Raw genomic sequence first — 20,960 nt, 5'->3', positions numbered from 1 at the left:
AGCGCATGCTGGCCTGTAAAAGTCCAGTCCCACGATGGACACACCGGGGTCTTCTTCTTTGTTGACCAGCATCCTCTGGCAGTGTCTTTAACAAGCCAGAGTCTGATCCCACCAATCATAAAGTCAGGGTTGCTTAAAGCATGGGGCTTCTTCCTCCTCTGTGCGCAGCCTCAGTAAACGGTCGCGGCCTGTGCAGTCTGCTGTACACCGACTCAGTATCATCCCATGAACCGCCCCCTTTTCTCACTCCCACCTGCTGTGTGCATAGGGCCCTCTGATGCCCCCTCCGCCTGTGCTTCCTGCAGCTGTTCAGCAAGCACCTGTTGGCTACAGAGTGCTGGGCAAGGCCAATCGCTCCTATTACGTTCTGTCCTGGGAACATCCTGTTTTCCCACCTGCCCCTGTACTGCTTCTGCTCTGTCTTCCCATCTGCAGCGCTAACACCATCCCACAAGGGCTGGGCTGCCTGTTCAGAAGAGAAACTGGGAAGGGGCCATGAGGACCTGTGTCCAGGCAGGGTGGACGAGGGCTTTGCGCAGGGAGCTCCTCTCCCATCTTTGTGTCCTGACAGCCGTGACCATGGCCCCTCAAAGCAGAGCCAGGAGTGATCAGTATCCTGCTGGTTCAAGCCTCCATGTTCGTCCTCCGAATTGTCCTCTTCTCTCTGCACATCTGCATGCCTGTCAAACCCAGAATAGTCTGGGGCCTGGTAAACGGGGGGAGGTTGGCTGGAGGAGGCCAATTAGGAGTGCAAAAGCCCCACGTACTCTGCCCCACATGGATAGAGGATAAGTCTCTAATTCCAGCCCGAGGTGAATTCTTAGAGAGTGCTTTCATTTCGTGTTTGCTGTATGCATTTCCCCTGCGGCTGTGACTAATTGTGGAACAGCGTTCATTTTGTTTTGAGACTCTCTTGAGAATTTTCTGGCAGTGTAAGGTCTACACCATTTTCCTCTCAGCATCAGAGAAGGCAGAAAGCAAGAGAAAGGAATGCAGTGTGAGCAAGGCCAGGCACACTTGTGCTACCGCAGTTGGCAAAAATGGAGTCTATAATCCCAGCACTTTGTCAGGAGTTCGAGACCAGCCTGGCCAACATGATGAAACCTTGTCTCTACTAAAAACACAAAACAAACAAACAAAAAAATTAGCTGGGTGTGGTGGCGGGTGCCTGTAATCCCAGTGACTTCAGAGGCTGAGGCGGGAGAATCGCTTGAACCCAGGAAGTGGAGGTTGCAATGAGCCGAGATTGCACCACTGCACTCCAGCCTAGGCAACAGAGCAAGACTCCATCTCAGAAAAAAAAAAAAAAAAAAAAAAAAAGGCTGGGTATGGTGGCTCACACCTGTAATCCCAGCACTTTGGGAGGCCGAGGTGGGTGGATCACCTGAAGAAGATCAGGAGTTCGAGGGCAGACTAGCCAACATGGTGAAACCCCGTGGCTCTACTAAAAACACAAAAAATTAACCAAGCCAGGCATGGTGGCGGCCGCCTATAATCCCAGCCACTTGGGAGGCTGAGGCAGGAGAATCGCTTGAGGGAGGCAGAGATGGTAGTGAGCTGAGATCGCGCCATTGTACTCCAGCCTGGGCAATAAGAGTGAAACTTCGTCTCAAAAAAAAAAAGCCTCTCACCTTTTGATGAACATACACACATACATGCATGTGTGCACAGAAACTGGTTCATTATTTTGAGCTCCAGTCTTTTCTGCATTTTGCTATAACTTGGGACAGGTTTCGGAGATTCCAGGCCCATACCATCCTCTCTTGCGCATACCTTCGTGTCAGAAGGGGTCTGTACAACAACTTACTGGCAGAGTTTAGTGGCCGAAATGGAACACAGAAACTGAAAGCTTTCTGCTTCTCCCTTCCGTCTAGACTCTCGGCACCTCAAGGCCACAGGTAATCCTAACCAGCATTGTGTTCTCAGCACCTGCAGAGTGCCTGGCATAAGGGGCTTCTTAATCAATACCTTTGCACAGACAGAGCAGCCTTGGGTTGAAGATTCCACTTCGATGAGCTTACGCACCATACTTTAGAATGGAGGCTGTGCTATGTGGGACTCATGAGGACTCTGGAGCGATAGGGCTGGATGGCGTGTCTGGGGCTCCAGGGAACTGAAACATTTGCTACAGTGTCCCCAGCTGGTAGTCGAGAAAACAGTCAAAGGACTCAAAGGCAGGCTGTTTAGCCTGCTTTATTGTTAAGGGACATCTAACCTGTTTTCAAAGTTCCGCTTAAGAGACCTCATTTTATATATTTAGTAGAAATAAACGACATTGGCTCATTTGACTAACTGGTAACCCTACTGGGAAACCTTCAGCAATGACTGGACGTTTGCAAACAAAGCTGGCCACAGAGCCGCAGCCCCTGAGGGGTTCCTTGCTGGTGTTAGTGGGGGTGGAAGCTGTACAGGAGCAGGACACCCTGCCGCTCCCAGCCATACTGCATGCAGCACCAGGGTTTGGAATCTTCATCTGAAGCCTTGGTGAATAGCCATTTTGGAGAAAACCTTAACTAGAATGGCCTCATTCTGATCCGTTTTCACCCCAGAGGCTGTGGAGCTTCTGAAAGTCAGGGTCGGAGTAGCGGGTCTCAGGCCCTCTCTGCATCAGCTCTTCCCAATGCCCAGGGTCTCTGCAAGGGCTGGCCCACTTGCCAGAGTTGCAGACCAGGTCCTGGGGCTGGCTGTGTCCCCGAGCTGTGGGGGTCCTCAGGATGGGTCAAGCAGCTACCCTAAGACAACTCTCCTTTTCACTGTCTCTCTCCATAGTGGGTTACTCCATCTGAAAATTTTGGATTGTCTAAATATGCTTGTATCTAGACAGATCTGTTGATAAATCTAACTCATCAGTAAATCCTTTCAGGTTGGCCTCTGAAATAAATCCAGCATTGGTGAAATTGGTATATTTTCTTGTACACTCTCTCTGAAAGCTGTTGGCATCACACATGGAAGCCTCTGAGTGGCCTGGGAAAGCCATGACAGTTACAGCATATTGCACCTTTTGCCTGGGGAACTGTCTGTATGTCGTAATAGTAGTTTCTAGTCTGTTTGTCATAAATGAGTTAACTTGGGCAACTCTCTGTGCACGGGGACTATTCAGTTGTGCTTAAATAAATGTAATCTATTGTTGTTACTATGACGCTACAGCATGGCTTAGAAAATGGGTTGAATAAGGAGGTGTTCAGACACTGCTTGCTCTGTGATAATATAATAGCTACGAGTTATTCAACGCCCATGTCAGAGTTCAGAGTCTGAACTCTGTGCTTTTGTAGCTGTTTCCATACATCATTCAGTCTTTACAGGGACACCAGGGGATATGTGTTTTCTTCCTCGTCACACAGAGGGGAAACAGAAGCTCAGGAAGGCTGGGTGTCTTGAGCATAGTCACACAGCCGGGTCATGGTACAGCCTGGTTAGAAACAGGACTGTCTCATTCCAGAGCTTTTCTTTCATGCAGCCCTGCCAGGGAAAGGGTATTGAGTGACATTTCTTCAGTTTGAAGAAGTAAAAGCTTCTACCTTAATATTTTAACATGTTTCCTACCAAACATAATTAGCATCAAAACTAGGCGTATTGATAACATCCAAAATTTTAAGGCTGAAGGATGGATTAAGTCAGTATAAAGAAAGTTATTTCTCTTCTGTTCCTTTTGATCACCAAAAACACTTGTAATCCCAGCACTTTAGGAGGCCGAGGCAGGCAGATCACCTGAGGTCAGGAGTTAGAGACTAGCCTGGCCAACATGGTAAAACCCCATCTGTTCAAAAAATACTAAAATTAGCCAGGTGTGGTGGCAGGCACCGGTAATACCAGCTACTCAGGAAGTTGAGACAGGAGAATCACTTGAACCCGGGAGGCTGAGGTGGCAGTGAGCCAAGACTGTACCATTGTCCTCCAGCTTGGGTGACAAGAGCAAAACTCCATCTAAAAAGAAAACAAACAAACAAAGAAAAACAAAAAAGCCAAAACTGTTTCTGACCCAGAGCCTCAGTTATGTTCCCAAAGCAGATGGTGAAAGCACGCTGATGTCAACGCTCTCTTAAAAATGACATGGTTACAGGAATACTGTGAAATATGTTTATAATAAAAACTGGAAAATCTAACAAAATAAAAATCACTTATAAATGACTGTCCAGCAACAACTACTGTTATTTTTCTCTGCTTTACTTTTTTCATAAAGTTATAATCATGCTATAGACTCACCTTTGTTCCAGATCTTTTAAAAATTTAGTATTTTACCATAAATGATTGCCTAGCCATTACACACTCATAGAAAACAAGTTTTAGTGGCTCTAAATCAGGGGTTGGCAAATGTTATCTGGAATGGGCCAGAGAATGAATAGTTTAGGCTTTGTGGATCATAGCGTGTCTGTCACAAAACACTCCTGTGTGTAGCGTGAAGGCAGCTGCAGACAAGAGGCACATGAGCAAGAGGCTGTGTGGCCACAGGACGTCACTTACAGAAGCAGCAGAGGAGCCAGCTTGTCCCGAGGGCAGCTGCTTGCTGACTCCTCTGTAGTGTTGTACAAGATATGGTACACACCATAACCCACGGGACGCATCTACTGTGGGGCATCTAAACAGTTTTTGGTGATCTAACAGGGATGGAAATAGAGACTCCCATCCCAGGTGACCGTCTGTGGGTCTAGATACCCGCATCACTGTCAAAGTTATCGTTTCCATTTAGCAGCAGGTCGTCAGAGGCCAACCACTAGGGCCCACTATAGCACTGTGGACAGGAAATACCCCTGACAGTGCTTTTCCCCGGCAGAAGCCATGATTGGCTGCAAGGGACCACTCACCTTCCCAGGGCCAACAGCTGCTGCTTTAGTCTGCGGCCCCCTCCTGGCTGCAGAACCAATCGTCATTTACAGCTCCTTCAGACTGTCGCATGTTTGGAATGAGTTCAGGTAAATATAATTTTAAAAAATATCATGGGCCGGGTGCAGTGGCTCAAGCCTGTAATCCCAGCACTTTGGGAGGCCGAGACGGGCGGATCACGAGGTCAGGAGATCGAGACCATCCTGGAGAACATGGTGAAACCCCGTGTCTACTAAAAATAATACAAAAAACTAGATGGGTGAGGTGGCGGGCGCCTGTAGTCCCAGCTACTCAGGAGGCTGAGGCAGGAGAATGGCGTAAACCCGGGAGGCGGAGCTTGCAGTGAGCTGAGATCCGGCCACTGCACTCCAGCCTGGGCAACAGAGCGAGACTCTGTCTCAAAAAAAAAAAATATATATATCATGGGCATAGCACACAGTAAGCCCTCACACCTGCACCGGTGAGTTCACCCACCCATGGGGATGGTCCCAGAGTCCGATTTTATGGCTGAGTTCTCTTGGACAGAATCTGCATGTTGGACTTGTGTGAAAAACCAACTCCATCAGAAAATGGAGATGCTAAACTTGCAAGGTATCTGCCTTTTCTACTCCAAGTGAGGGAAGAAGTGTCTTGTTTTTTTAAAGTAGGGTAGCAGTTGGCTGTTCAGACCTTTTTCTGTTCTGCCAGTAGGTTGGGGGACACGGCTTGCTGACCCTGTGCTGAGCTGGAGCTGTGGAGAGGCATGGGTGTAACGGGGAGTAGAGGAGAGAGGGCTGTGTTGAAGCCAGGGCTCTCTGCGCTGTGCGCATCCTAGGTTTTGGGCTGCCCTGACGGCTCACATCCCGGGCTTAGTCATCGACCCATTGATCAAGGAGCATCTTGGTCAGTTCCAAAATTAAGGTGAAAAGATAAACATCCATCAGATAAAAAGCAGTTTTTGTGTCTTCGCTGCCCCGTCCACCCCACTGAAGCCCTGGTCTTCCTCAGTGTAGGGGTCTGATGTAGTGGACGCCTGGCTGGGGAGGGCCACACCAAGCCCTGGGGACCCAGGACTGCCCTGAGAATCCCCAGAGGGGACCTGTTGGGGCCTCGCTCGCGCACCTGCGTCAGCCCCAAGAAGGTCTCTGGCAGGTGCTTCTGCCCCGTCTCAGCCTCAAGGACATGCTGGCAGCGGGTGTGGAGGGCACCGAGCACATCTCCTGGTCTGGGTTTTACTTCCAGCTTGGACCAGCTGTGCCTGGAGATCCCACTGGGCTCTGCAGCCTGCTCTATGAGCGGAGACTCCTGTTTGCCTCAACTGCAGAGCTCAGCAGAGTAGGTCGAGCTGTCTCGGAAAAATCAGATTCAAATGAATCTTTGGCCAACAACTGTTCAAGAAGGATGTTAACCTCACGCCCAGGAATGCTACATTTTCTAGCATTTGACATTTTCAGCGATCAAGAATTACTATATTTTGTAATGTCACAAAACTCAATGAGATCCGCAGAAAAGAGGTACATAAATTAGTGTCACACAGCTGCACGGTAGGCTTAGCGAGTGCATGGTGGTGATCACCTAGAAACCCTTTGGATGGTGGTGGGAGCATTGTCAGGACCCTGAATATCCATGACTACTTGCTGCTGCCTTCTTGACTCCTGCCGTCCGTGCTGAGAACCAGGGTCCCCTTGCCTCCTGCCCCCACACTGGCAGGGTGAGCACAACCTGGACCTCTAGCTGAAGGGTGGGGAGGGCATCAGGGTCTATGGCCTCGACAACATGTGTTCTGGGACTGGCCTGAGGCATCTGGTGTGAATGTCCCCTCCTCTTTTTCTACTTCAGTCTCCAACAGCCCCAGGAGGTGGCTCTGACGTCTCCTTCATGGGCACCTGGGCTCCCTCCTCTGTTTCAGGGCTCCAAGGTCCTGGCCAAGAAAGAGCTGGCCTACGTTCCAATTATCGGCTGGATGTGGTACTTCACCGAGATGGTCTTCTGTTCGCGCAAGTGGGAGCAGGATCGCAAGACAGTTGCCACCAGTTTGCAGCACCTCCGGGACTACCCTGAGAAATATTTTGTACGTAGGCACCACAGCAGCTGTGTCCCAAGGGCTCCTGCAGGACTGTGACCGTGGGACCCCCTGTGACTTCCACAGGACATGTGACTGTGGGGCTGTGTGTGACCCCAGGGCTATATGTGACCATGGGGCCATATGTGACCATGGGGCCACATATATATGACCCCAGGGCTGGGTGTGACCCCAGGGCTGTGTGTGACTGTAGGGTTGTGTGTGACCGTAGGGCTGTGTGACCGTAGGGCTGTGTGTGACCCCAGGGTTGTGTGTGACCGTAGGGCTGTGTGTGACCCCAGGGCTGTGTGTGACCGTAGGGCTGTGTGTAACCGTAGGGCTGTGTGTGACCCCAGGGCTGTGTGTGATCTCAGGGCTGTATGTGACCCTGGGGCTATGTGTGATCATGTGGCTATGTGTGACTGTGGGGCCATATGTGAACTAGGGGTTGTGTGTGATCCCAGGACTGTGTGTGACCCTGGGGCCGCGTGTGACTGTGGGGCTGTGTGTGACTCCTGCCTCCTTCCTTCAGTTCCTGATCCACTGTGAGGGCACGCGCTTCACGGAGAAGAAGCATGAGATCAGCATGCAGGTGGCCCGGGCCAAGGGGCTGCCCCACCTCAAGCACCACCTGTTGCCGCGAACCAAGGGCTTTGCCATCACCGTGAGGAGCTTGAGAAATGTAGGTAAGGAGGAGTGTGTGGTCCTGGGTCCCCGCGGCCGCGAGGAAGACAAACCCCAGCTCCGGATGGGCAGAGCCTGCTTCCTGCCAGCACTTCCCGGCTGACTGGAGGCTCGGAGCTCGGAGTGGCTGCTCACGTCTGGTCTCTGGGACTGGGAACTAAGGACAAATGGCCCCTACACCCCTGGCTGGCACCTGGGGTGGGCCTGTGCCTGCTTTTCCTGGAGTGCCCGGGCCAGCACTGCCCTCTGCTGTGCAAATGTGCTGGGTGCCTGGATGGTCCATGGGGTAACCTGGGTCCAGGCCTGCAGGCCCAAGACAGCACAGTTGGGTTTAGGGCCATTTCCTGCCCACCCATTGGAATCACCTGAACTCTGACCTTGTGGTCTGTCGCAGCTGACCTCGGAGTCTGGCACCCTAAATGGCCATTGATAAGAAGGAAATAGCAACAACTTGCCTCTGGCCTCTTGTCATGCTTTTGTCTTCTTTTTGACCCTTCTGTCTCCAGTTCAGAAACACCCTCTGTCTCCTTCTGCACAGCCAGCCTCCCCACACCCCTGCAGTCCCTTGGCCCTTTCCCTGGGCTGCAGGCCTGGGGGGCAGCTTCCTGTGCTCCTTCTCAGGCAAAGCACTTCAGGCGAAGCCGGCTCCTTCCTGGAGGGAGCTGGAGCCCAGCTGAATGCGGCTCTTGGCCCCATGCTGCTGCCTTCCTCGGCCTTATCCTCTTGTCTCCTCTCCTCCTTCTGAGGCAAAGGGCGGGGGGCTGTGAATTCCTCCCCGGGCCTGCATCAGGGGCCCCTTGGTTTCTCCAGCCCTGACCGACCCCCGATTAGGACCTCTGGAGCAACAGGGTTGGTGAATCGGGACCTCTAAAAGTCCCCAGGTGACCCACTGGCTGAAGCGGTGGTTTAAGGCCCCGGGCAGCACTGCCTGCTGGCCTCTGCTGCCTGTTTAACATACCCCCGCATACCCAGGCCAGCACCAGCCCTGCTTCCTTCTGGGGCTGCAGGAACCCAGGCCAGGCGGGCTGTGCCCCTGGCCCCCTCTCCCCTCTGTGTGCCTGCCCTGCCCTTAGCCCTGTTAACCAGTTTCTTCTTCTCCACATTCTTCCCTTGCTCCCTCATACCCCTTCTCCTGGCCACCAGCGTTCCTTGATGACCTCTATTGACACAGTGCCCTGCACGCCACACACGGTGTCACCTTCAATCCCCACAACATCCTGGCAGCAGCTCTTACTCCCAGAGAGAAGAGAGAAAAGCAGGCTCTGGAGTCTCGGCAGCAAACTCGGGCCTGCAGAACTGAGGGCCCACCAGGCCAGCCGCCTCCGAGCTCCTTCCCCTCTGCCCAGCCTCTTAGAAGGTCGGTGGCACAGAGGGGCACCAGCTGCCTACATGTGTCTTTTGCTCTGGGCTCAGCCCAAGGGTCAGAATTAGCCTGCCCCCTGCAGTCCCTGCCTCCACACCAACCCCGGGCCCCAGGGCCAAGGATGCTCCCATTGCTTGACCCCTGCTCCACCTCCCAGGCTGCTGCACTCTGCACTGTCCAGCAGTGTCAAGACCCTGGGGGCTCCCTGATCAGGAGGCCTCACTGAATCCTGTTTCCTCTGCTGACCAGCTGTGTGACTCTGGGCAAGTGAACTTACCTCTCGGGTCCTAAGTTTGCTGTGAGTTCTGCAAAATCTGTTAGGGTTGCAGGAGGATTAAATGAGAAAAGCTGGATAAAGAGCTCAGCATCCTACCTGGCACATGATAAACATTTGACCAAAGGCTGCTGCTGGAGGCCTCTGCCTGCCACTGCACGTCTCACTTTCTGCCCCTGGTGGGGTTGCCCAGCTTGCAGGGCTACGTGTCCCTATCCTGATCCGTCCCCTCTGGGTTGGACCAGCATGGCTCCCTGACTGAGCTTTGCCTCAGTTTTGCCTCGCAAGGCCGTCCAGCTCTATCCTGTTCATCGCGGAGTTAACAAGGCTCTCTCCAATAATAGCCACCACCGGTCTCAGGCGCGTCTGACATGCCAGGCCCTGTATGCACCATACATGTAGGATGTCCTCACGGGACTCAGGAAGGTAGATTCCTTTTTCTTTTTGCTTTCAGTTCACAGAGAAGGACATTGGGGCTCAGAGAAGTTAAGGAGCGGGTGCAGTGTGACTCAGCCAGTACCTGGCGAGCTGGGATTTGCTCCTGGCTGGCGGGGGCCGGCAGCCGCTGCTCTCACTCCTTCCGACGCACCTTGCAGTTAGAATCAGGCTGGCTCTCCTTTCAAGACGCTTTTTTTGAGGTTTTGCTTTGGAAAATGAGATAGTTGTACAAGTCACTGATTTTTAGGCGGCTCTTTGGGGAACCCATGGGTTCTCCCCACCTTTGCTTAACCGGAGTCAGCCTCTTCTGTTGTCTTCATGGGCCCCTGTGTGAGCGGGTCGGAGGAAAGGAGGTATCAAAACCGCTGAACTGTGTGAGCTCTGTGGCCCTTTCTTACTGGGAAGCCCTAGGACACTACAGTCATGGTCCACACAGCCTGAACGGCTGTTCCTACAGATACCCGTTGATGCTTTAAAATGACTGAGAAATGTGATAAGCGTCCAGGTTCTCTCCCAGCAGCCCTGACCAGGCAGCTGCTCCTCAGGAGGGCTCAGGAGAACAGTCCCGCCTTCAGCCCCAAGGCGGGGGCGAGTGGTCTCGGGCACTCCGGGCCCTGTTCCCAGGCTCTCCTGCAGGCCATCAGGAGGACCCCTGCCCGCTGGCACAGACAGTGGACCTGCAGACCTCGCACGGTGGTCAGGCAGCAGGTAGAAGAAAACAGATGGTGATTTATTGTTTTTGAATGTTGGTTCCGCATATTCCCAATCAGACCAAGTGCCTTTCCTCCTTCCTGCCATTCTCCCACTCCTGTTATTAATGCACATATGTAAAGCTCCCAGGGAAGTATCTGGCTCATCATTTATTGAACACAAACCATGTACTGGGCCCTGCAGTAAGTGCCTGGCCTCTGTCATCTCAGCAGCTGTGTGACAGAGGCTCCCTTTTCCGGGACAAGACCTAGCCCCAGCTGCCCAAGAGAAGATCCCACCGATGGGAAAAGGTGGCAGCTGCCGGGGTTCCCACCTGTTGCTCCTACCATCTAGTGCTCTTACACTTCAGCAAGTGGCCAGTTTCCACTGTGCATTTATCTCCTCTGTTCCCTCACTCCTTCCGTCCTATATTCTTCCATCCTTTGATCCAAGAAGCTTCAACTGAGTACGATCCAATTCCTTAAGGAGTTTCTCATCAGTATCCTAGGATAATTTGTAGCTATATTATTTTTCTAGGGGAAAATAATGCTCACAGAATGGTTATGCTGCTGTAACTGAGACACTTCCTTAGTTTCCTTTGGAAAAATTTTTCTTATCATCCACACTTGTTTAAATTTTGGTGTTTCTTGACTGAAACGATAGGCTGGGCACATTAGAAAGTTACAAGTCATCATTGTGGCACCTCTAGACCTGACTTTGTAGTACTGCTTTAAAAGTGATCTGGGCTAGGCACAGTGGCTCAATCTGGGCTGGGCACGGTGGCTCACTGTGATCCCAGCATTTTGGGAGGCTGAGGCGGGCGGATCACTTGAGGTCAGGAGTTCAAGACCAGTCTGACCAACAAGGTGAAACCCCATCTCTACTAAAAATACAAAAATTAGCTGAGCGTAGTGGTGGTGCCTGTAACCCCAGCTACTTGGGAGGCTGAGGCAGGAGAATTGTTTGAACCCAGGAGGCAGAGGTTATAGTGAGCCGAGATTGCACCACTGCACTCCAGCCTGGGTGACAGAGTGAGACTCCATCTCCAAATAAATAAATAAATACATAAATAAATAGAAAAAGTGATCTGGCTTCAGCAATGACCCTGTTTTCTATTACTGTGTTCTAGTGGGATTTTATCATTACAAAAGATAATATACATTCAGTGTACAACATGTGGACCATATAGAAAAAAAAAAAAAGAAATCTGACCACACCATTTCTAGATAAGCAGTTAGCCATTTGATTATTGTCTTCCAATGTGTGTATCTACAGAACAAAATTGGGTTCACACGCTATATACTGCTTTGTATTTGTTTTATTTTTTATAGTTTCAGCTGTATATGACTGTACACTCAATTTCAGAAATAATGAAAATCCAACACTGCTGGGAGTCCTAAACGGAAAGAAATACCATGCAGATTTGTATGTTAGGTAAGTTGAACGGTTTCCTTTCCAGAAGAGACAGTGCCTGTTTCAAAGTAAACACATCACAAATGACCTAGAGACTTTCTTCCAGGGATCCCTGGGTCACACTGACTTCTTTGCAGTCTGTTTTGCATTGAACTTGACACATCCTACTGTTGAGAATGATTTGCTGAAGTCTCTTTCCATCCCAGCTCTTTCTGGATCCCCTGTAATCAACTCTTCCGTTTCAGAGAGCTCAGGTTGAACACATGGAAGGCCATATTTTATAATTATTTTGGTGTTGGTGTGACGAGAATGTGTTATTGACACTTTTCTTGAGTGGTGGGTCTGCTATATGGAATACACACAGACGTGTATTTATATAAGGCAGTCTAGACACAAATGCAAAAGTCTTTTGCAGTGTCTTACTTATGTGTTATGTTCCAGGCTATTAGTGATTTTATTGAAGACACTTCTAGAACATATTAGTCAAACTAGTTCTCCTTCCCTGCCTATAGAATGAGCCGAACACCTCTGTTTCGGTGGGAAACAGAATTGGAAGGTGCAGCAGATACTAAACACAATGGCGATTCACGCATTAAAACCCAGAGTGACAGGGGTCAGGGACCGGACTGGTTTGTTGTGCTGTGGGTCACCTTCTCTGAATGCTAATCAAGAGAATCTGAAATGCCCACTAATGGAGAACTAATCCAGGGGCGTATAACCTTCTGATTCAAGACCTTACGGAAGCCACATTATAAACAGCCCCATGAAAATCCAGGGCCCTACATTCCCACCAGGCCACACCAAATGTCCCAGCTTTCCTGGGAGATGTTTTGGTGGACTGGCGGCCAAAGTTAAGTAGCTTCTGATCTAAAAATGACTCTGGCTTTCCCATCAAAATAGGACAGCATTGACATCATCACTGACTTCTTGTCTGATGGTGCAGGCGAGAGTCTGCCCTGTGACTCAGTTCTGTGGCACATGAAGGCAGGAGAATCACCCACCTGCCTGAAGGAGACCTTTAGACCTTCTCCTAGGAGTAAAGTGAGGTTTTATTCCCCGTGTTCGCTGACAGCTGGCAGGAGCTCCACTCAGTGGCCAGCTGGGCTCAGTTATTTGGGAAAACCCCAAGACATGTAGAAGATTATTTCACCTCTCAGGTAGCTGCAGCTATCCAAAGCAAGTGTGAGAATCAGCACCAAAATGATACTGGCGCCTTCACTCACTGAAGCCAGATGACACACTTGACCCCAGAGGAAGGTTAGCATTGATGCTGTTCAACACACATCTTTTTGTCGTAGCTGCCCATTAAAAATGATGGAGGCATTTTTCTGAACATACGTCAGTACAAAGCACTGAAACATCAAGGGCGATTATGTCAAGTTGCTGAAAAGGGCAAAACTCACTACATTCCCACTATCCAAATAAAGAAATATTATGCAGACTTGAGAGATCTCATTTCCAAAGCAGAGTAGATCAAAGAGCAAAGAAGTAGAGGATTCACAGAAGTACAGTGTGCGCAGGAACAGAAAAGGTGAAAGGATATTTCTGGAGGAGCTTATGGGGTAAGTTCTAATTATGTGAAAAACTTACCTCTGTACAATACTGCCTTGAAAAGGAAGTCGCTCACTATAATCTGTTTTAAGATGGAATCCCATTGTTTATTCTCTTAACAGACTCTAGTGTGATAGATAAGCTCTAAAATCTTCTTACTAAGGTATTCTTAGGCCATAGAAGGGAGTGAAATAACCTGGGAAATCAAGCCAGATGCAGACTTTGACATGGACAAAATTGAGTATAAATGAACGTCCCTTGAAATCACAAGAGCCAACAACCTGAGAACAAGTAGGAACAGCAAAGGTGGCAGAGTGACTCCTCCCCGTGTTCAGTATGGGCTCTTTGTAAATGATCGAGTAGCAAGCCCTTGACAGCACCAGTCCCTACAGCCACCCAAGTCTCTGAGCATCGCTGGTGTACAGTGACTCTGGACCCCTGACTGAGCCATGGAGCCTGGGGAAGATGCCCTGGCTACTTGCATCTGGGAATAATTTAATTCCCCACTATCCACATCACTGACTTGTCAAAACTTTTGCAGAAAAAGTCTGCCTCAAGGCTAACCAAGAGGCCACAGGAATCATTTGATGGGAGATAATCTGCCATTACCAGTAAGTCGGTTACTTGACTAAGAAGAAATTACTAGGATCTTGTCTCTGATGCATCACTTCTGTGTATATTGGATTGTCTCATGTGGAAACTGAGGCAGTGTTGTCCTCTTTGGAAGAGGCAAATAATCAGGTTTTGGGGGCCTTTTTGTGAGTTGGGAGGGAAGATGGAATGAGGCAAGTGTCCCCTGTTCTGACAGCATCTGTCTATGTCATTGAATTGGACCCTGGGTTTTTCCTTCATGGATCATAATTGCATTTTGGCCTGTGTTTCTCCAGTGTGGATGTGGAACGCCTTCTTTCTATCACTTGCATTACTCTCTTCACTTCCACATTATTTAGGCTACCTAGATAAAAACAAAAAATGGCAGCACCGTTACTGGAAAGTGTATGTTGCAGGGTGGGCGTCACCTCCTCCCTGCTAGCTGCTCTCTGCCTTTGCAGGAGGATCCCACTGGAAGACATCCCTGAAGATGATGACAGGTGCTCGGCCTGGCTGCACAAGCTCTACCAGGAGAAGGTCAGTGCACTGGGTGCCGGGGGTCCTTTCACATTGCAGCTGTGGGTGTGCCGTGCGGCTGTGTGGCAGCAGGCCTTTCTCCGGTGGGCGAGACCTCAGAGCTGGTTATTAATGAGTCTGGAGCTGACCCTCTCTTGGAAATAACGTAGCCAAATATTTTTTTTTTTTTTTTGAGACAGAGTCTCGCTCTGTCGCCCAGGCTGGAGTACAGTGGCACGATCTCGGCTTACTGCAAGCTCCACCTCCCAGGTTCACGCCATTCTCCTGCCTCAGCCTCCCGAGTAGCTGGGACTACAGGTGCCACCACCACGCCCGGCTGATTTTTTGTATTTTTAGTAGAGACGGGGTTTCACCATGTTAGCCAGGATGGTCTTGATCTCCTGACCTTGTAATCCGCCCGCCTTGGCCTCCCAAAGTGCTGGGATTACAGGCGTGAGCCACCGCACCCAGCCTAAAATGTTACTTTTAGCAGAAAGAAGAGTATGCTAAGAAAAGGTTTAGAAAATGAGCCTCTTTTGTAAAGAGCCACACAAACAAATCTACAATAAATGTGGGCCCTCAAATCCATCAAGGCAAAGGAGATTTTTCTCAATGGGCCCTTCCTCTCCTGTGTTCAGGCAGAACTGTGGTCATCATGTAAACCAAGAGGCACATCTCCTTCTTGTTGAAGTCTCTTACGGTGTTTTCCTCTAAACTATGTTTACATTTAAATGATAGTGTTCAACTTGGAAGGGTTCTCAAAATGATCATCTACTCCAAAGCTCTTACACTACTGATGAGGAAGTTAAGGTCCGAAGGATAAAGTGATTTACCCAGTTTTCCAGCTCACCGATCAAAGCCAGGTGCTGGAGCCCAGGCCCTTTCTCTATCCGTGCAGGGCTGGGACGACACCAAGTTCTCTAAGCAGTATGTGTCTGTGAGCGAACCTGGGAGGCTGGCCCTTTTCCTTTCCGAGAAGATCGCTGAGCAGTAAGGGGAAGTGGTGCATGGTTCCTCCAAGCAGAGTGGTGAATAGACGTCAAGGGACAATCCCTTTCTGTATCAGCCTATTTTGCTAGGAGCCTAGATCTAAAGCTTTACTTGCCCCAAATCTGGGTGCCCCACCAAGCTTGTCAAAGTAGAATTTCATTTTAATGATCACCCTTTCAGTCAGAAGTGTGGTGTATGTCAAAAGACAATTCTATTGATTTTGACCTTGGGATTTTAGGGCAGTAGTTCTCTGACTTTTCAATTTCACGGACAGGTAAAGTTTCTACAAAATGGGAGGGGATGGCAGGCAGCCAATAGAGGTGTGCCAACATTCTGGTCTTTCCAAGCATAAGAGAAACTCGCCACCTACCAGTGACACAATTATTTAATATGGGAAAGGCATCATCTCTGAAAACAGGGCCATCCTTTGAGTTGACCTGATTTAGCTTTATAAAAAATACACAATATTTCTTGCTTGTCAGCATTTGGGACTCCTATTGTTTGAAGGCTTTGAGAAACCATTCATGACCTTGTGTGATCTTCTGTGGAAAAAGCAGTTCCCAAATGAACTCGCTCTCAGGCTGAACCTACAACCTCAGAACCCCTTTTTTCCAGGGAGGTCACAATAGCCATCATGGTTTCTTAATTGTATGGGGTGAACAGATTCTAACTTTTCATTTCTAACTTAAAGTACTTCTTCAGGTTGTAATTTGACATTTGCAGAAGGGACTATAAATTGGCCATTAATGGTGCACATTAAGAAATAGGTGAGGCTGGGCACAGTGGCTCTTGCCAGTAATCCCTTTGGGAGTAAGCACTTTGGGAGGCTGAGGCTGGAGGATCACTTGTGGCCAGAGGTCGCCCAGGTTTGTGACCAGTCTGGGCAACGTAATGAGAACCCCTGTCTACAAAAAAAGTTTACAAGTTAGCTGCGCCTAGTGGTCCACACCTGTAGTTCCAGCTACTGGGAAAGCTGAAGTGGGAGGATCACTTGAGCCTAGAAGTTCAAGGTTACTGTGAGCTATGATTGCGCCACTGCACTCCAGCCTGGGCAACAGAGTAAGACCCTGTCTCTAAAGAGAAATAAGTGAAAAAAAGCTACATTCAGAGCTGTCTTGTGGAGGCCAAGGTCGGAAGCAGCTCTGGGTGGGTGCAGAGCTCGGGGTGCAGGCATGGTGGCCCATGGAAAACACTGTGGTCTCCTGCTCCTCACCTTCAAGGGCAAGAACCATTTTTGGGACTGGCAATTGTTTTTTTATTTTTTTTATTTTTATTTATTTATTTTTTTTTGAGACGGAGTCTCGCTCTGTCACCCAGGCTGGAGTGCAGTGGCCGGATCTCAGCTCACTGCAAGCTCCGCCTCCCGGGTTCCCGCCATTCTCCTGCCTCAGCCTCCCGAGTAGCTGGGACTACAGGCGCCGCCACCTCGCCCGGCTAGTTTTTTGTATTTTTTAGTAGAGACGGGGTTTCACCGTGTTAGCCAGGATGGTCTTGATCTCCTGACCTCGTGATCCGCCCGACTCGGCCTCCCAAAGTGCTGCGATTACAGGCTTGAGCCACCGTGCCCGGCCAATTGTTTTTTTTATTTAAACCATAAGGGTACTGTTCCTTAGAAGGGCAGCAGGGAGCCTCAAGGCTTCGCCCCCATGGTAAGTCCTTTGCAAGTCCTGGCCGTGCACTCGGGTGATGTCTGCGTGCTGAGGTCAAGGTTTGCGAGTGCTCCTCACAGAGCCTCTCTCCACCCAGACTTGCTGACTAAGAGGAACTACTTCTTCCTTTCTCTTCCCCAACTTTCTCTTCTATTCTTTGTTCTTTCCTGTTCTTGCCCCTGTCCTTTTCTCCCTCCTTTCTTCTCCTTAATTCTGCCCTAAGACACAATTTCTTTGCTGAGCTGAGTGCCTGGGAAAGCTGAGCGGGTGTGCTGTGTGGACGTCTCCTCCGCACGCCTCCTCCCAAGTGCCTTTGTCGCGGGCTGCAGCGGGTGTTTGTTCGGGGATTGGCCGCCTCTCAATAGGATCTCATCCTCTTCAGCTTGTGGGCTGATGCTTGCTTCTGGAAACAAACCAACTCTCCTTCGTTCAGTGACTACATTTCCTAGTTCCAACTTTATACTATGCCACATGGTAACACACAGAAACAAAAAACATGAGTCCTTTCCCTGTGGGGCAAATTTTATTACAAAATGGGTTCATGACCAAGATCGACATTCTACTGCCGGAACCTGGACTCTGGCTGGAGCTGGCCGTGTTGTTCTCTCCGGGACAGTCGATTGGGAGGTCCTGCGGCAATGTCAGGGGCCATAAGTGAGGGGAGGGGGTGAGAGTTAGTGTTTTAAACCACAGACAAAACTTTAAAGTGAATCGGGCTGGGCGCGGTGGCTCACACCTATAATCCCAACACTTTGGGAGGCTGACATGGGAGGATCACCTGAGGTCAGGAGTTCAAGACCAGCCTGACCAACATGGTAAAACCCCATCTCTACAAAAATTAGCTGGGCATGATGGCAGGTGCCTGTAATACCAGGTGCTCAGGAGGCTGAGGCGGGAGAATCACTTGAACCTGGGAGGTGGAGGTTGCAGTGAGAGGAGATCGTGCTATTGTACTCCAGCCTGGGCGACAGACTGAGACTCTGTCTCAAAAAATAACATAAAGTGAATGGGAAGTTCTGAGTTCTGCGGCTCCTAAAAAAGGGAGTGCTTTTTCCTTCTTGCAAGAGGTGCAAATAAAAAAATCTTGGCCTAGCAAATGTCTTTCTGGAAACAAGACAGAAAAGGTGAGTTCCCCTTTGTGATATTACTATAAAAAAGTACTAAAAAGACTGTTAAGGAAAATAATTTCAAAAGCCACATTTGCCAATTTTTAAAAATGGGTGAGTTCTATGCCATGTAAATGACACCTTAAGAAAGCTTTTTTTTTTTCTTTAAACAAGGCACAAAATATCACCCACCTTGTCTAGTTATCAGGTGCCCTGTGGCCCCAACCTGGGATAAGAAAATCACCCCGTTCTGGTGGGCAGGCGAGTGCTGCTTCCTACCCTGGCAGAATCGGATGCCACCTCTCTGGGCATTGCCCGTGCTCCTGACTGTCATGGTGCTCACCTCCTTGTCTCCTCCACCCTCTGATCGCTCTCACTGCTTGAGGGTGGGAGTGCTTGTTCTTCAACTGCTTGATGATGTGACTTCCCCTGAGAGCCCTCACGGCTTCCCTTGGCCAATGTCCAAGAGCAGAGTCACGCAACAAGTGACACTTCAGACCAGGCTTGTTAATGGGCTGCAGGGGACCGAGGGCAGAGCAGAGGCACCTGAACTGCCCAGGGAAGGAGTTGGGGATTCTCCTTCCAAAATGGCCTAATTAGTGTGTGGACTAGTATGAAAAGTGACTCTGAGAGGCCAAGATATGATTCAGTACACCCTGAATGGAAAAGAAGAAAAGTATGAGATACTTTAGACTTTTCTATCTCAAATTGTTAAAGGAAAATATTCAGCATTTAAGGTAGTGTAAGTTTCAATTATATGGAAGCTCATTTTTCAGAAAATTCGACTCCTTAGAGAACTGGGACGTTACTAGGCTAGTTTATGGGACACAAACTGGGCCTCACCATGACCCACGCCTGTTTTTGTGTGGCGTGCATGCTATCAGCCATGTGCAGCTTTTACAATAGCTGAGGCAGCCGCCCACAATACAACCTGGGCAACTCCCTGTGGCTGCCTGGCTCAGCTTTGCTCCCTGGAGGTGGCTCCTGCCCTGGCCCCCCCTCACGGCCAGGACCTGCCCTTAGATGGGCCAGTGGGAATCCTGGTGCCACAGCCCCTTGTTCCCCCCAGGTCCTGGCTCAGCCCAGCTCCCAGCTGCTTGAGCACTCCTGCTGACTGTCGGGTTCCTGGGTCCCTCCCTTATATCCAGCAGCTCCTTGTGGCTGAGCCCCAGTCCCTGAGCGGGAGCTCCGTGACATAAGACACCTGGGGAAGGGTCACCCCGTTCTTTTGCAGTGCATTTACGTGGGGCCGTGAGTCCCCTGTTCTCACCCAGGGACTGCAAGGAGCGCCATGAGGGCTCTGGAGTAGCTGCTCTGCAAGCTGTTCGTGACACACACACCCTGGGGGTGGACGTGGATGAGTATGTGGTTCCCACTAAGAATCTGCTTAGCAGGAGGACATGAGCCTGTTTACCTTTTCCACGGTCTGACAGTCACTTAGAAGAGTCACCCTGGACACCCAGTCCTGAGTTTGCTATCACCTCTGAGAGCCACACCCAGCAGCCCTCAAGCTTTCGTCATTCATGATGCCTTGAATCACGGCCCTCAGAGCCCTCCAGTGGCCAACAGGGTGGTAGGTGTGGGTGGGCCAGGAAGGCAGGGCATGTGCCGGGCCGGGCTGTGTGGCGAGCTCCTCCTGAGTGTGAGCCAGGTCTCCACAGAGTGTCCCCTGTGGGCAGCTTTGGGGCAGCAGCCGACCTGTCGTGGAAGGCACTGCTGCCCCATCAGACAGACTGGGGCCTGGGCTCAGGGATGCAGGCGCCTGCCCACAGAGGGTGGATCCCAGCCCCAGCCCAGGCTGGCCTGAGTGCCAGGCAGGCCTCATGCTGCACGCCCTGCACTCAGTGACAGCTGCAGCGGCCCTGCCTCTCCCAGTGCCCCTGTGGGAGGGGCGGCCAGATGCAGCATTGAGAAGACAGCAGCTGCCTACAAAGTGCTTTCTGGAAGGAGCCACAGACCCCAGTTCTGCCGAGCCCCCGTGGCACCCATGTATCTCTGCAATTCCCTTGGAAGCGGGGCCTCGGGAGGGACCTGCCACTGAGCCCCGTGTGATGTCTGAGGGTCCTCTTTCCTGTCCCCCAGGATGCCTTTCAGGAGGAGTACTACAGGACAGGCACCTTCCCAGAGACGCCCATGGTGCCCCCCCGGCGGCCCTGGACCCTCGTGAACTGGCTGTTTTGGGCCTCGCTGGTGCTCTACCCTTTCTTCCAGTTCCTGGTCAGCATGATCAGAAGTGGGTCTTCCCTGACGCTGGCCAGCTTCATCCTTGTCTTCTTCGTGGGTGAGTGGAGGGCAAGGGGCTGGTGGGTGCTAACAGCACCACCCTGGGAGAGGTGGCATCAGGGCTGGGACCAAGGCCATCTGTGTAGGCAGTTGTGCCATAGATAAGGAGCAGGCTCAGCTTGCAAATCACAGGGAAAAGTTAGTTAGACTTCAGGATGAGTACGAGGCCCTCGAATACCAGGCCTAGGACCCACTCCGCAGCCTGGATGGTCCAGCCTCCCACCTGGGGCTGGATTCCACACTGATTTGTTTTTCTAAGACCACCAGAGCAAGCACAAAAGAACCAGCAAGTAGGCAAGGCTAGGAGCAAAACTGCAAATTTATTTTTGGTCACCCAGCTTCAGGGAAGAAGGTGTGGAGGGTGAGGTCTGTCGGCCTCTGGCAAAGGAGGCCGAGAGAGTCGCCCGGTGGAGCTCTCGGGCAGAGTTCCTGATGCAGTCCGGACAGGAGTGGGGGGCTGAGGAAGCCCGCGTGGCGCGCTCGCTGGGAGCGGCTTTTCTAGGAGTGAAAGGGCAATAGGCGGGGCACGGATGTGTCGGGGGGGGGGGGG

The 20,960-nt window shown here is 50.7% G+C and overlaps 1 protein-coding gene across 1 annotated transcript in view; it reads left to right on the top strand.

Moving 5' to 3' along the window:
- Positions 1 to 20,960, top strand: part of AGPAT4 (1-acylglycerol-3-phosphate O-acyltransferase 4) — a 150,424-nt gene that overhangs the window by 113,853 nt on the left and 15,611 nt on the right. Inside the window, exons 4-8 of the mRNA XM_023223650.2 lie at positions 6,710 to 6,871; positions 7,395 to 7,548; positions 11,643 to 11,745; positions 14,328 to 14,403; positions 20,210 to 20,408. Coding sequence (XP_023079418.1) covers positions 6,710 to 6,871; positions 7,395 to 7,548; positions 11,643 to 11,745; positions 14,328 to 14,403; positions 20,210 to 20,408 — 694 coding nt within the window. The remainder of the gene's footprint in view (positions 1 to 6,709; positions 6,872 to 7,394; positions 7,549 to 11,642; positions 11,746 to 14,327; positions 14,404 to 20,209; positions 20,409 to 20,960) is intronic.

The sequence above is a fragment of the Piliocolobus tephrosceles genome, chromosome 5, assembly GCF_002776525.5.
Source record: "Piliocolobus tephrosceles isolate RC106 chromosome 5, ASM277652v3, whole genome shotgun sequence".
NCBI classification, from domain to species: Eukaryota; Metazoa; Chordata; class Mammalia; order Primates; family Cercopithecidae; genus Piliocolobus; species Piliocolobus tephrosceles.
This window is presented reverse-complemented; position numbering and strand designations above follow the sequence as displayed.